The sequence below is a fragment of the Neoarius graeffei genome, chromosome 26 (assembly GCF_027579695.1).
Source record: "Neoarius graeffei isolate fNeoGra1 chromosome 26, fNeoGra1.pri, whole genome shotgun sequence".
Classification (NCBI taxonomy): domain Eukaryota; kingdom Metazoa; phylum Chordata; class Actinopteri; order Siluriformes; family Ariidae; genus Neoarius; species Neoarius graeffei.
Window position 1 is genome coordinate 52,657,654 of NC_083594.1, and position 12,072 is coordinate 52,669,725.

A 12,072-nucleotide genomic window follows, 5' to 3' on the forward strand; every position below is an offset into this window, starting at 1 on the left:
ATTGGGGGGGGCGCAACTTGCGTAGGCAGTGAAAGAGTTTTGCAATTCTGCATGAAAACCATGCACTTGTCAAGACGTTGCTCAGCACATCTCGGACACGCTCCGACGAAAGGCCAGTACGTTACCAGGACGGTACCCTAGGTGTGACTACGTAAATCGTTCAATGCATCAAACTAATTAAATCCAACTTCATGGAATTCCACACTGAAGCTGCAGACGATCCAGATGGCTGGGATCGAGACTCCACTTGTCATGCCGGCAGCAGCTGCACCTGGTGCGCTTTAATTTTTACGTCCACAGACACTCGAAGCGAGTCAGACAGCAGGCCACACTGATGGAGCATCCTGCTGCGCTTGTCCTCCTTGTGCTTTGATTGACAGAGCGTAGCAATTAGCAGACATGCTACTCTGGAGCGATCGTGCCACACTGGAGATGAGGAAAGATTCGGGGAACTTGAGAATGCAGACCTGACATTTTCAGCTTTTGGGGGCTTTTATGTCTCAGGACAGACACCGTGAGGGAAAACTGTCCATTCTCACACTTTTGCTCTGTTCACCAAATGAGAAAGTCGCCCTGATTTTTCTCACCCACGAGAACCAACTCAAGGGCCGCGATTCTCCTCCTTCTCCACTGTATTATTCAGCTTAATGAAGAGAAGTGCCTCAGGGCAGGCAGGAGCTCTCATCCCAGAAGAGCTGATTGTTTTCCTGTGCTTTTCCTCCTCTCTCTCTCTCTCTCTCTCAGCCCTTAAAAGTAGCTCTTTTGAGGCTTCTGACCTTGAGATTGGCAGTACTGCTTCAGGCCCTTCCGCTAACAAACTGGGATCATTAGACCAATTAGCCGAGTTGGATTAAGATTTCGCCATAGCTGTATGCAGAACCAGTTTGGGCCATTCGGTAATTAGAGGCCTGGGAAAAAAAAAAAAAAACAGACCGGCAGTGACAAAAAGCCTTTCATCGCGAGAGCTGTCGGTCCAACTTGCACTGCATTCCGGCAAGGATTTCTCTTGAGATGAGGTGGACACATTTGTGCCATGGCAACAGCACCAGCCAATGGACATAGACAGGGATAGGAATCGGGACAAGTGGAAAAGGAAAATGAGCAAAATGAAAAAGCAAGTTCACACATAATGAGGCATCTCCTCTATTAGGGATGATTACTCTCAATCTTCACAACCTTCAGCCTTTTGCTGCAATGAACAATTTGTCATCGCTGCATCTTTGAAATGATCTAAAATGCACACAACCCGATTTATCATCTTTACAGGTGGAGTTTGGAACTGTTTAAAAATGTTTCTAGACCTTTAATAAATGTTAAAATTATGGCTCGCTTCTTCATCCTTCCCCCTCCTGCACAGACATCGCTCATCACTCCATGCCATTCCTACGCTGCATTCAAGGTGCTTATCAGAAGACTCAACAGAAACGGCCCACTCTTGTGATGTTAACGTCTTCTCGAGTCGAAACTGTCTCAGAGGATAAAACAGTGTGATGCAGAGTTTGTGTCAACGTTCTCAAGTGTCTCTGAAAATACCCCGGACATTATTTTCCCTGTTCAGTATCACAGCATATTGTGCAATCTGATGATCTTTTTTCACGACTTTTTGTCCATAAGTCCATTAATTTATTCACAAATCCTTTCAAACACACAACTATTAATATCACCAACCTGATATATCCTTCATATAACCTACCTGTGATTTGACCTGTTTTCCATTTCATGAATCTCTAATTTCACAAACAAACATTGTACTGGAAATCAAATCTCATCACGTCCATATCGTTGTGTTATTGTGCATCTCTGCCCATGTACGGTGAGTAAGTTCAGGCTCAGGCACAAATATTACATCATTTATCCCAGTTAGAAAGAGCAAATGATGTGTAAATCCAGCCAAACTGCATCAGATACAGTAATTTCCTCCCTATATCGGAATAATCACACAACAATAATCCTTCCCACATACATTCCAAAGAGATCTGGGATTACTGGACCAACAGCTCCACATAGTGGTGTCAGACACACACACATTTCTCGGTACGCCTACTATCTCACCCTGACCTTCACCTTAACCGCCGTCACCTAAAAGGAAATATTTAGACTTGTTTCATTGTCCAAATAAAAGCTGCAAAGCATTTTTGTGAGCAATGGTGAGGACATTTAGGGATTTTTGATCCACACAAAGAGCTAAAATCATGGCTGCCACCTTCACGCGCTCATCCTCCAACAATATTCCTGAAACATTGTGGAATAATTCTATAATACTGACATAACACTGACAGAATAACAGTGCAAGAGTGGGAGTTAAAATTCTGACCAATCCCAGTCACTCCCTCAGGGCAGCCATGGCCTGAAGTTTAGAAAAGCAGCCTTGGGCCCAAAGGGTTGCCGGTTCGATTCCTGGGATTGGCAGGAAAAACGTGAGAGGAGTTGAGTGAATGAACAGCACTTTCCCCTCCCTCTGTATCATGGCTGAAGTGCCTTTGAGCAAGGCACCTAACCCCTAACTGCTCCCTGGGCTTGCCACAGCAAACGTGTTCTGCATATTTGATTTGGCATAGGTTTTACACCAGACGTCCTTCCTGATGCAACCCTCCCCAGTCTATCCAGGCTTGGGACTGGTACTAAGCATACACTGGCTTGTATGTGAATGCCTGTTTGACTTTTTATTGTACTATTCGGGCCGCATGGTGGTGCAGTGGTTGCCTCACAGCAAGAACGTTCTGCGTTCGAGCCCAGCGGCCGAAGGGGCCTTTCTGTATGGAGTTTGCATGTTCTTCCCGTGTCTGCATGGGTTTCCTCCGGGTGCTCTGGTTTCCCCCACAGTCCAAAGACATGCAGGTTAGGTTAACATGGGGCCGCCGTGGAGGCATAGCTTGAGGTTGGGCTGAAGTGCCCTTGAGCAAGGCACCTAACCCCCAACCGCTCCCCAGGCACTGTAGCATCACTGCTCATTGCTCTGGGTATATATGTATGTGTGCTCATTGCTCACTTGTGTGTGTGTGTTCACTGCTTCAGATGGGTTAAATGCAGAGGTTAAATTTCACTGTGTGCTTAAGTCTGTGTTCGAGTGTACGTATGACAAATAAAAGCTTCTTGGCTTCATTATTTTATTTCTTTTTGAACGAAGACATGCTTGTCATTTTTTCAAGGGGTTTGTATTGGCCAGTAATATCAGCTATTGGAAATCACAGACCTTTTTTTTTTTATATTTAATCGTTATTGGTATCAGTGCCAGTTGGAGGTGGCGGAGTTGAGGATGTTAAGGTTTGCGATGGGAGTGAGAAGGTTGGACAGGATAAGGAACGAGCCCATCAAAGGGACAGCACATGTGGAGAGCTTGGGAATTAAAGTTAAGAGAGATGAGACTGGGCGGCACGGTGGTGTAGTGGTTAGCGCTGTCGCCTCACAGCAAGAAGGTCCGGGTTCGAGCCCCGTGGCCGGCGAGGGCCTTTCTGTGTGGAGTTTGCATGTTCTCCCCGTGTCCGCGTGGGTTTCCTCCGGGTGCTCCGGTTTCCCCCACAGTCCAAAGACATGCAGGTTAGGTTAACTGGTGACTCTAAATTGACCGTAGGTGTGAATGTGAATGGTTGTCTGTGTCTATGTGTCAGCCCTGTGATGACCTGGCGACTTGTCCAGGGTGAACCCCGCCTTTCGCCCGTAGTCAGCTGGGATAGGCTCCAGCTCGCCTGCGACCCTGTAGAACAGGATAAAGCGGCTAGAGATAATGAGATGAGATGAGACTGAGATGGTATGGGCGCATCCTGAGAAGAGATGTTGGAAGGAGAATGTTGAGGATGGAGCCACCAGGCACACGAAAACGAGGAAGGCCAAAGAGGATGTGGTGAGAGAGGACATGGAAGTGGTAGAGAAGGATGCAGAAGACAGGGAGCAATGGAGACGAAAGATCCGCTGTGGCGACCCCTAATCGGGAGCAGCCAAAAGAAGAAGTATCAGTGCCAATCCCTTATCAGTTGAGCCCGAACACATGCACACATATATATTCATGCCTGTGGGAATTTAGCATCGCCAGGGAGTAAGAAACCTGCAGACCCAGGACAAAACCCACAGGGACACTGGGAGAACACAGACACCAACCTGAGGACAGGATCGAACCAGGGACCCTGGAGCTGTGCGGTGGCAATGCTGCCCTGTCCTGAGTCACTACCCCATGTGAGTCAGTGAAGGGCTGAATAAAGTGTGTCAGAGCAGGAAGCACAGGATTAATGGACACACTGATCAGTCTGTTCTCAAACGTCCCTCACCTTCTTTGGATCATCATAGAAGACGCCTACAGTGGGCAGCTCTGGTGCAATCCTGCAGCTCTCAGCAAACAGCAGCCCGGACTCTTTATAAGGACCTTCTCTGTATTTATAAGCCACAGTGATGGTTTTCACAGCAGAGGATCCGGTGCTGATGTGGATCTCAGTCAGCAGGCCGGAATACACCACATACACAGACAGGAGGAGCAGGAGGAGCAGAGCCAGCAAGAAGAACCCAGTCCCACTCCAAACCAGAAAACCCGACATGTCTTCAACAAGCAGATGATGGAGGGATTCTGAGATGGACGCGCTGTTTGTTAATAACACTTTAAATACTTCTCTTTCCTGCAAACTTGTCCAAGACCAGCTTTGAATTACATCCGAGATGTACTTCCGGGTCAAATGATTTCAACGCTGTTGCCTAGAAACCAGGCACTGTTTCGAAAATCACTACTCGGTAGTGATCATGTTTTTCCAGAGTGCTGCTGGCTGGAAAGAGTAACTTCCCTAAACACACACACGCGGGTACACAGGCTCAATCCCAAAAGTATCCTTCACTGCTCATGTAGTGCACTAAGTAGTGACGTAATCCATCGTTTCACGCGACACGCCTATAGGGAGCGAGGTGGTATTTGGGCGTGGGCCGGTGTACCGGGCTTCCCGGAGGAACCATTTCTAAAACGGGGTGCAGTGAGAATTTAACACGAATTCCTGAGTTCCTCAGCGAGATAGTTGGAATATATGATAACATTCATGAGTAAATGTTAGGACAGAAGTATGAGTATTTAAACACAGATGGTTTAGTGATGCTGTGAACTCAGTGTCGCGGAGCTTAACGCAGTGAACAACTTTTGGATCAGTCCGTTCAGTATTCAAGCTGATCAATACTGCGTCCCAGAGACGCAGGCTGTCGTTTCGTTTTTCTGCGTCCACAGAGAGAGAGAGAGAGAGAGAGCATCCATCCATCCATCCATTATCTGTAGCCGCTTATCCTGTTCTACAGGGTCGCAGGCGAGCTGGAGCCGATCCCAGCTGACTATGGACAAGAGGCGGGGTCAGAGGCTATTCTAGAGTCTGTTGTGGCCCCAAGCAAAAATTTCCAGGGGCCCCTTCTGACCAGTGTTCATCACCAATATGTTATAAATAATCTGACACCAACGAAAAATGTATGAAACCAAAGTTTTTTAAATTCCAAATGTGAAAATACAATGGTAAAGGACAATAAAAACAATAAAAAACAAAATAAATAAGCCCTCGGGCCCCGACTCGGGGGGCCCCTGGGCCAGGGGGCCCCAAGCAGTTGCCTGCCTTGCCTATTCACAAGCTGCGCATCTGGGCAGGGTACACCCTGGACAAGTCGCCAGGTCATTGCAGGGCTGATGCATAGAGACAAACAACCATTCACACATTCACACCTACGGTCAATTTAGAGCCACCAATTAACCTAACCTGCATGTCTTTGGACTGTGGGGGAAACCGGAGCACCCGGAGGAAACCCACGCAGACAGCATGCAAACTCCACACAGAAAGGCCCTCGTCAATCGCTGGGCTCGAACCCGGAACGTTCTTGCTGACACAGAGACACACAAACATTCACACCTACGGTCAATTTAGAGTCACCAGTTAACCTAACCTGCATGTCTTTGGACTGTGGGGGAAACCGGAGCACCAGGAGGAAACCCATGCGGACACGGGGAGAATATGCAAACTCCACACAGAAAGGCCCTCGTCGGCCGCTGGGCTCAAACCCAGGACCTTCTTGCTGTGAGGCGACAGCGCTAACCACTACACCACCGTGCCGCCCCGAGAGAGAGAGAGAGAGACTATATGCAATAAATTAATTATTTAACAGTAAACACCACTGCACTTCAAGGATCACTTGTGCAACATTAATTAACTGTCAGAATAATACTATTGGTGCATGATGTGCTTTTCCTGGTTTATGAAAAATGCACATTAAAAGTACAAAAACATGTACTCTTGAGGTTCCCACCATCATGAAGAGGAAACGTAGAGTTAGGTACTTTTAGTTTCTGAGACTGAACGTTGTGATTGTTATTATTGCCAAATATGTTAAGTATGGTGATGCAAGTGGTTAGCACTGTCACCTCACAGCAAGAAGGTTCTGGGTTTGAGCCCAGTGGCTGATGAGGGCCTTTCTGTGCGGAGTTTGCATGTTCTCCCTGTGTCCGCGTGGGTTTCCTCCGGGTGCTCCGGTTTCCCCCACAGTCCAAAGACATGCAGGTTAGGTTAACTGGTGACTCTAAATTGACCATAGGTGTGAATGTGAGTGTGAATGGTTGAGAAGAGAAAACCTCTATAATAACAGGAAACCACTACTGCAATGTTCCCTTGAGTCTCTGATGGCTGAAGCTGTCAGAGTGGCCACGTCACTGTAGTGATATGCCAAAATGGATGAATGTTCACTATATGGCCAAAAGTATTTAGTCCCCTGACCAATAGAGGTTTTGCACCATCACGTGACCCCATAGCAATGGTAACTATGCTGCTATGACAGGGGGCACGCTTGTTGTGCTTCATTCAGATGAGTTAGTTGTTACTGATTGGTATGGGAAGGTTTTGTTGCATTGTTGGATGTGCAAATCTCATCTCATCTCATGATCTGTAGCCGCTTTATCCTGTTCTACAGGGTCACAGGCGAGCTGGAGCCTATCCCAGCTGACTACGGGCGAAAGGCGGGGTACACCCTAGACAAGTCGCCAGGTCATCACAGGGCTGACACATAGACACAGACAACCATTCACACTCACATTCACACCTACGGTCAATTTAGAGTCACCAGTTAACCTAACCTGCATGTCTTTGGACTGTGGGGGGAAACCGGAGCACCCGGAGGAAACCCACGCGGACACGGGGAGAACATGCAAACTCCACACAGAAAGGCCCTCGTCGGCCACGGGGCTCGAACCCAGACCTTCTTGCTGTGAGGCGACAGCGCTAACCACTACACCACCGTGCCGCCTGGATGTGCAAATCGTTTTGAACAAAACAAAGACACCAGATTTTTATCCCCCGCTGGCTGAAAGGCCCGAAGGTGGATGATGTCATGGCGATGTCCATCTGTCTGTCTGTCCATCCTGGGAAGGGTACTCACCTTCTGAAATCAACTCCTCTCACAATTTTTGGAGGAATTTCACGAAACTTGGCAGGATTCGTTGTTATATGTCGATAATACCCATATTGCAATTTTGTTCAATTCAGTTGCACTTTACCAGAGTTATGGCCCTTGATTACCAAACTTGTACTTTGACAATTTCATGAGGGTGTATTAAGCACTTATAACATATATATAGTTGCCAGCAGGGGATATAAACTAGAGAGCTTTCTAAATGTAAAAGGGGAAAATGGGGAAAAAACCCATTCGGCGGGACTCGGTGTCGAATGAAGAGGTCAAAAACCCGATGGGACACTCACTTCATTTTCACAAAGTTCGTCCTTCGTTTAATGTTAATAATATAATATCTGTATTCTTCTGGTAAGGCTTTCCACTACACTGTAAAAAAAAAAGTGACCATCTCAACTTAAATTTTCTAGGCAACATGATGCAAGAGAATTTTGTGTTGAGATGGTCAACACCAAAAGGTAAGTTGGCTGAACTCAAATTTAAACTCAGAAATCCTTGTTAGGTCAACAGCAATTGAGACAGGTTGAGTAAACTAGAATTTTCTAGGCAACATGATGCAAGAGAATTTTGAGTTGAGATGGTCAACAACAAATAGTACGTTGGTTGAACTCAAATTTCAACTCAGAAATCCTTGTTGACTTAAGAAGGATTTTCGTGTTTAAATTTGAGTTCAACCAACTTACCTTTTGTTGTTGACCATCTCAACACAAAATTCTTTTGCATCATGTTGCCTAGAAAATTTAAGTTGAGATGGTCACTTTTTTTTTTTTTTTACAGTGCACATAGACACAGACAACCATTCACACTCACAATCACACCTACGGTCAACTTAGAGTCACCAGTTAACCTAACCTGCATGTCTTTGGACTGTGGGGGAAACCGGAGCACCTGGAGGAAACCCACACGGACACGGGGAGAACATGCAAACTCCACACAGAAAGGCCCTCGCCGTCCACGGGGCTCGAACCCGGACCTTCTTGCTGTGAGGCGACAGCGCTAACCACTACACCACCGTGCCGCCTCGGGTAATCATATTATTATTATTATTATTATTATTATCTGTCTAGTTCAACCAGATTATATGTACACAATATGACCAAAAGTATGTGGACACCTGACCATCACAGCCATATGTGGTTCTTCTCCAAACTGTTGCCACAAAGTGTTAAGCTCACAACTGTTGACCATCTTTATATGTTGTCCCTGCTAAAAATATTCTATAGAATTCCTATAGAACAAGTTCTAAAGGAATCCTATAGAAAACTTAATGGAAATCCTGTAGAACTTTAGTACCCAAGGCCTATTGGAAAAAAAAGTTCTACACTGTAAAAAAAAAAAAAGTGACCATCTCAACTTAAATTTTCTAGGCAACATGATGCAAGAGAATTTTGTGTTGAGATGGTCAACAGCAAAAGGTAAGTTGGTTGAACTCAAATTTAAACACGAAAATCCTTCTTAAGTCAACAAGGATTTCTGAGTTGAAATTTGAGTTCAACCAACGTACTATTTGTTGTTGACCATCTCAACTCAAAATTCTCTTGCATCATGTTGCCTAGAAAATTCTAGTTTACTCAACCTGTCTCAATTGCTGTTGACCTAACAAGGATTTCTGAGTTTAAATTTGAGTTCAGCCAACTTACCTTTTGGTGTTGACCATCTCAACACAAAATTCTCTTGCATCATGTTGCCTAGAAAATTTAAGTTGAGATGGTCACTTTTTTTTTTACAGTGATACAGCACGTGTATATATGCGTCATTGGTTCTACCAACAAGGATACCAACATGCAGCGTTGCAACAGGTTGCAGCTAGTTCTATCAACAAGGATATCTTTGATATTTGGATGTTAAAATTCTTGATAGCTCAACATGATATCACAATGAGAGAAAGTGTATTAGGCCGACCTGGTTTAGTTGGTTGTAAGTGAAAATTACATTTCTGAGTCAAATGATATGTAAAATCTATGTTCAATCAACACCCGCCCGTAAAATTTTTTACAGTGTAGATTTTAGAGTGTGGCTTTTGGGATTTGTGCTCAATCCCATAAGAGCATTCGTGATGTCAGGTACTGATGTCGGATGAAGTGGTTTAGCACACACTTAGCTTTCCAGTTCATCCCAAAGGTGTTCAGTGGGGTTGAAGTCAGGACTTTGTGCAAGACACTCGATTTCTTCCACTCCATGTCTTCATGGAGCTCACCTTGTGCACAGGAGCATCGTCATGCTGGAACAGGTCTGGGCCTCTTAGTTCCAGTGAAGGGAAATTGTCATGCTGCAGCATACAAAGACAATCTATACAAGTGTGTGTGTGTGTGTGTGTGTGTGTGTGTGTGTGTGTGTGTGTGTGTGTGTGTGTGTGCGCTTCCAACTTTGTGGCAACAGTTTGGGGAAAACTCCATATGGGTATGATGGTCAGGTGTCCACAAACTTTTTGACATGTAGTATGGATAATATATATTATTTTTTTTCGTGGTGCGGTTTCCATCAAATCCTGCGCTCTGATTGGCTGGCGAGTGGGTCCGTATCCTACGGTACGGACCCCGGTTATGGACCTCTGGCGACTCGCTCGTTCACAGCAACAACAAACATAGTAGCATTTCTTGTCAACATTTATCTTTTTTTTATGATTTATTTACAAGATTATCAAAAATCTTATAAATTTTTGCCAGCATTTCTCAGGAGAATAGCATTAATTTTACAGCATGGATAGCGATATCAACAGTGTTCACAGTGAAAGCGAGTTTTACTACCCTGAGGAAGAAGAAATAAAAGAAAACATTTCAGGAGAAAGCTAAAAACCTCTAACTGTTGCTAACGCTGAGCAAAAACATGGCTGAATCCTGAATGACTCAATTTTGTATAAATAGGAGACTACATAGGCGGCAAAATTTATTTTTTTTTCCTGCCATGGAAGTGCACTTGTATACCGAGGAGGAAGCAATTTACAATACAGCCGTGAATGAGGATTCAAAATAGCGGCTCGGCTCGGTTTTCCCTTTCGGGCGCTCTCGTTTTCTGTGAGAATTTGGTCAAGAAAAAAATAAATATATTATTTACCAGCTTAAGGTCGGTCCATATGGTGAAATAATATGACCTCGGCCTTGAATACTGACCTCGGCCCAGAGGGCCTCGCTCAGTACTTTCAAGACCTCTGTTACGGTATTTCACGATACGGACCTCCCAGCTGGTAAATAACATACAGTATATATATTTTCAAGAAAATATCCTTCACCAATTCCATTTCACAGATCATACACACTTAGAAAAAGGTACTAAACTGTACATTTCCTTGCCACTGTCTAAAGTGGGACCCTCAAGTTCCTGGAATGGTGAATGTTTTTTTACATTTAAAGTATTCCTCTAAAATCTAATGAATGATTACAGTGCTGTATAATTAGTAAATAATCCAGTAGAAACTGAGACATCTTGGGCAGACAGACTGACGAGACACACAGTGTGTGTGCACAAAGTCTGGAACACTCCTTTTCACGCACAGCCTCTGTCCCGCCCCTTCACCCGAGCTCTGACCTTCACTGATCTTCTAACTGAAGCAGTGTGCAAAAACCTCTCATTCCACGCTTCCCTCTCCTCCTGGCAACATGGCTCAGAACTTTTATGACCTTTCAGCCAAGCTGCTGTCGGGTAACAAGTTCGATTTCTCCTCGCTTAAAGGAAAAGTGGTGCTGATCGAGAATGTGGCATCTCTCTGAGGTACGACGGTCAGGGACTACACTCAGATGAACGAGCTCCACTCCAAATACTCGGAGAAGGGGCTTGTTGTACTGGGAGTTCCCTGCAACCAGTTCGGCCATCAGGTAAAGTCTAAATATGCGTGCGTGCGTGTGTGTTTAATTATTATTCGATAACACACAATACAAAGTTAAATCCTAGTGTAACCTAAGATTTGTTCAATTCTCTCAACCTGACTTCTTGAACACCTGAAAAGTTCATGCCCAAGATTTGTGGTTTCTCCCGTAGATAATCTCACCTGGATCCTGTCGATTTCAGCTGTAAAATCTTTGTACTTTTTGACTTTATTGTATAAATTATGGTATAAATAGTAAGGATTCATAATCTGACAAAAGGATAGATTTCTTTTCAAATCTAGTTCCTCTTAAGGTTGCTTCCACATCCCAGTCTCGTCTTTTCCTCGTCAGTGCCACCTCTGACTTGTTCATGAGGAATCTAATTACCAATCAACATCTGGATTTCTGTAATGTTGCTTTGTGAAATTTGATTCTTCAGGATGACTGTGCTGAGTGACTGAAGCTTTGTAATTACAGCCAAACTGAATGCTGCTCTTTCTTTTTTCAAAACAAGGAAAATGCCAATAATGAAGAAATCCTGAACTGCTTGAAGTACGTACTTCCTGGGAATGGCTTCGAGCCTCGCTTCCAGCTCCTGGAAAAGATCAACGTGAACGGCAAGGACGCTCACCCCCTGTTCGTGTTTCTTAAGGAGAAACTTCCCTACCCCAGTGATAACCCTACGACCTTGATGAACGACCCCAAGTTCATCATCTGGAGTCCCGTGCGCAGGAACGACGTCTCGTGGAACTTTGAGAAGTTCCTCATCGGCCCCGATGGGAAACCATTCAAGCGCTACAGCAGGAACTTCCTGACCAGTGACATTGAGGCTGACATTAAAGAGCTGCTCAAGAAAGTGAAGTAA

The 12,072-nt window shown here is 44.9% G+C and overlaps 2 protein-coding genes across 2 annotated transcripts in view; one reads left to right on the forward strand and one right to left on the reverse strand.

Moving 5' to 3' along the window:
• The window catches only part of LOC132874604 (testis-expressed protein 264 homolog), a 62,563-nt gene extending 57,802 nt beyond the window's left edge, over positions 1–4,761 (reverse strand). The window contains exon 1 of the mRNA XM_060910915.1: positions 4,263–4,761. Within this exon, the coding sequence (XP_060766898.1) occupies positions 4,263–4,526 (264 nt within the window). The 5' untranslated portion in view covers positions 4,527–4,761. The remainder of the gene's footprint in view (positions 1–4,262) is intronic.
• Positions 4,762–11,000: 6,239 nt separating this feature from the next.
• On the forward strand, positions 11,001–12,072 carry gpx1a (glutathione peroxidase 1a). Its single transcript, XM_060910503.1, has 2 exons — positions 11,001–11,216; positions 11,722–12,072. Exons 1-2 carry the CDS (start codon positions 11,001–11,003, stop codon positions 12,070–12,072), a joined length of 567 nt encoding a protein of 188 aa, XP_060766486.1.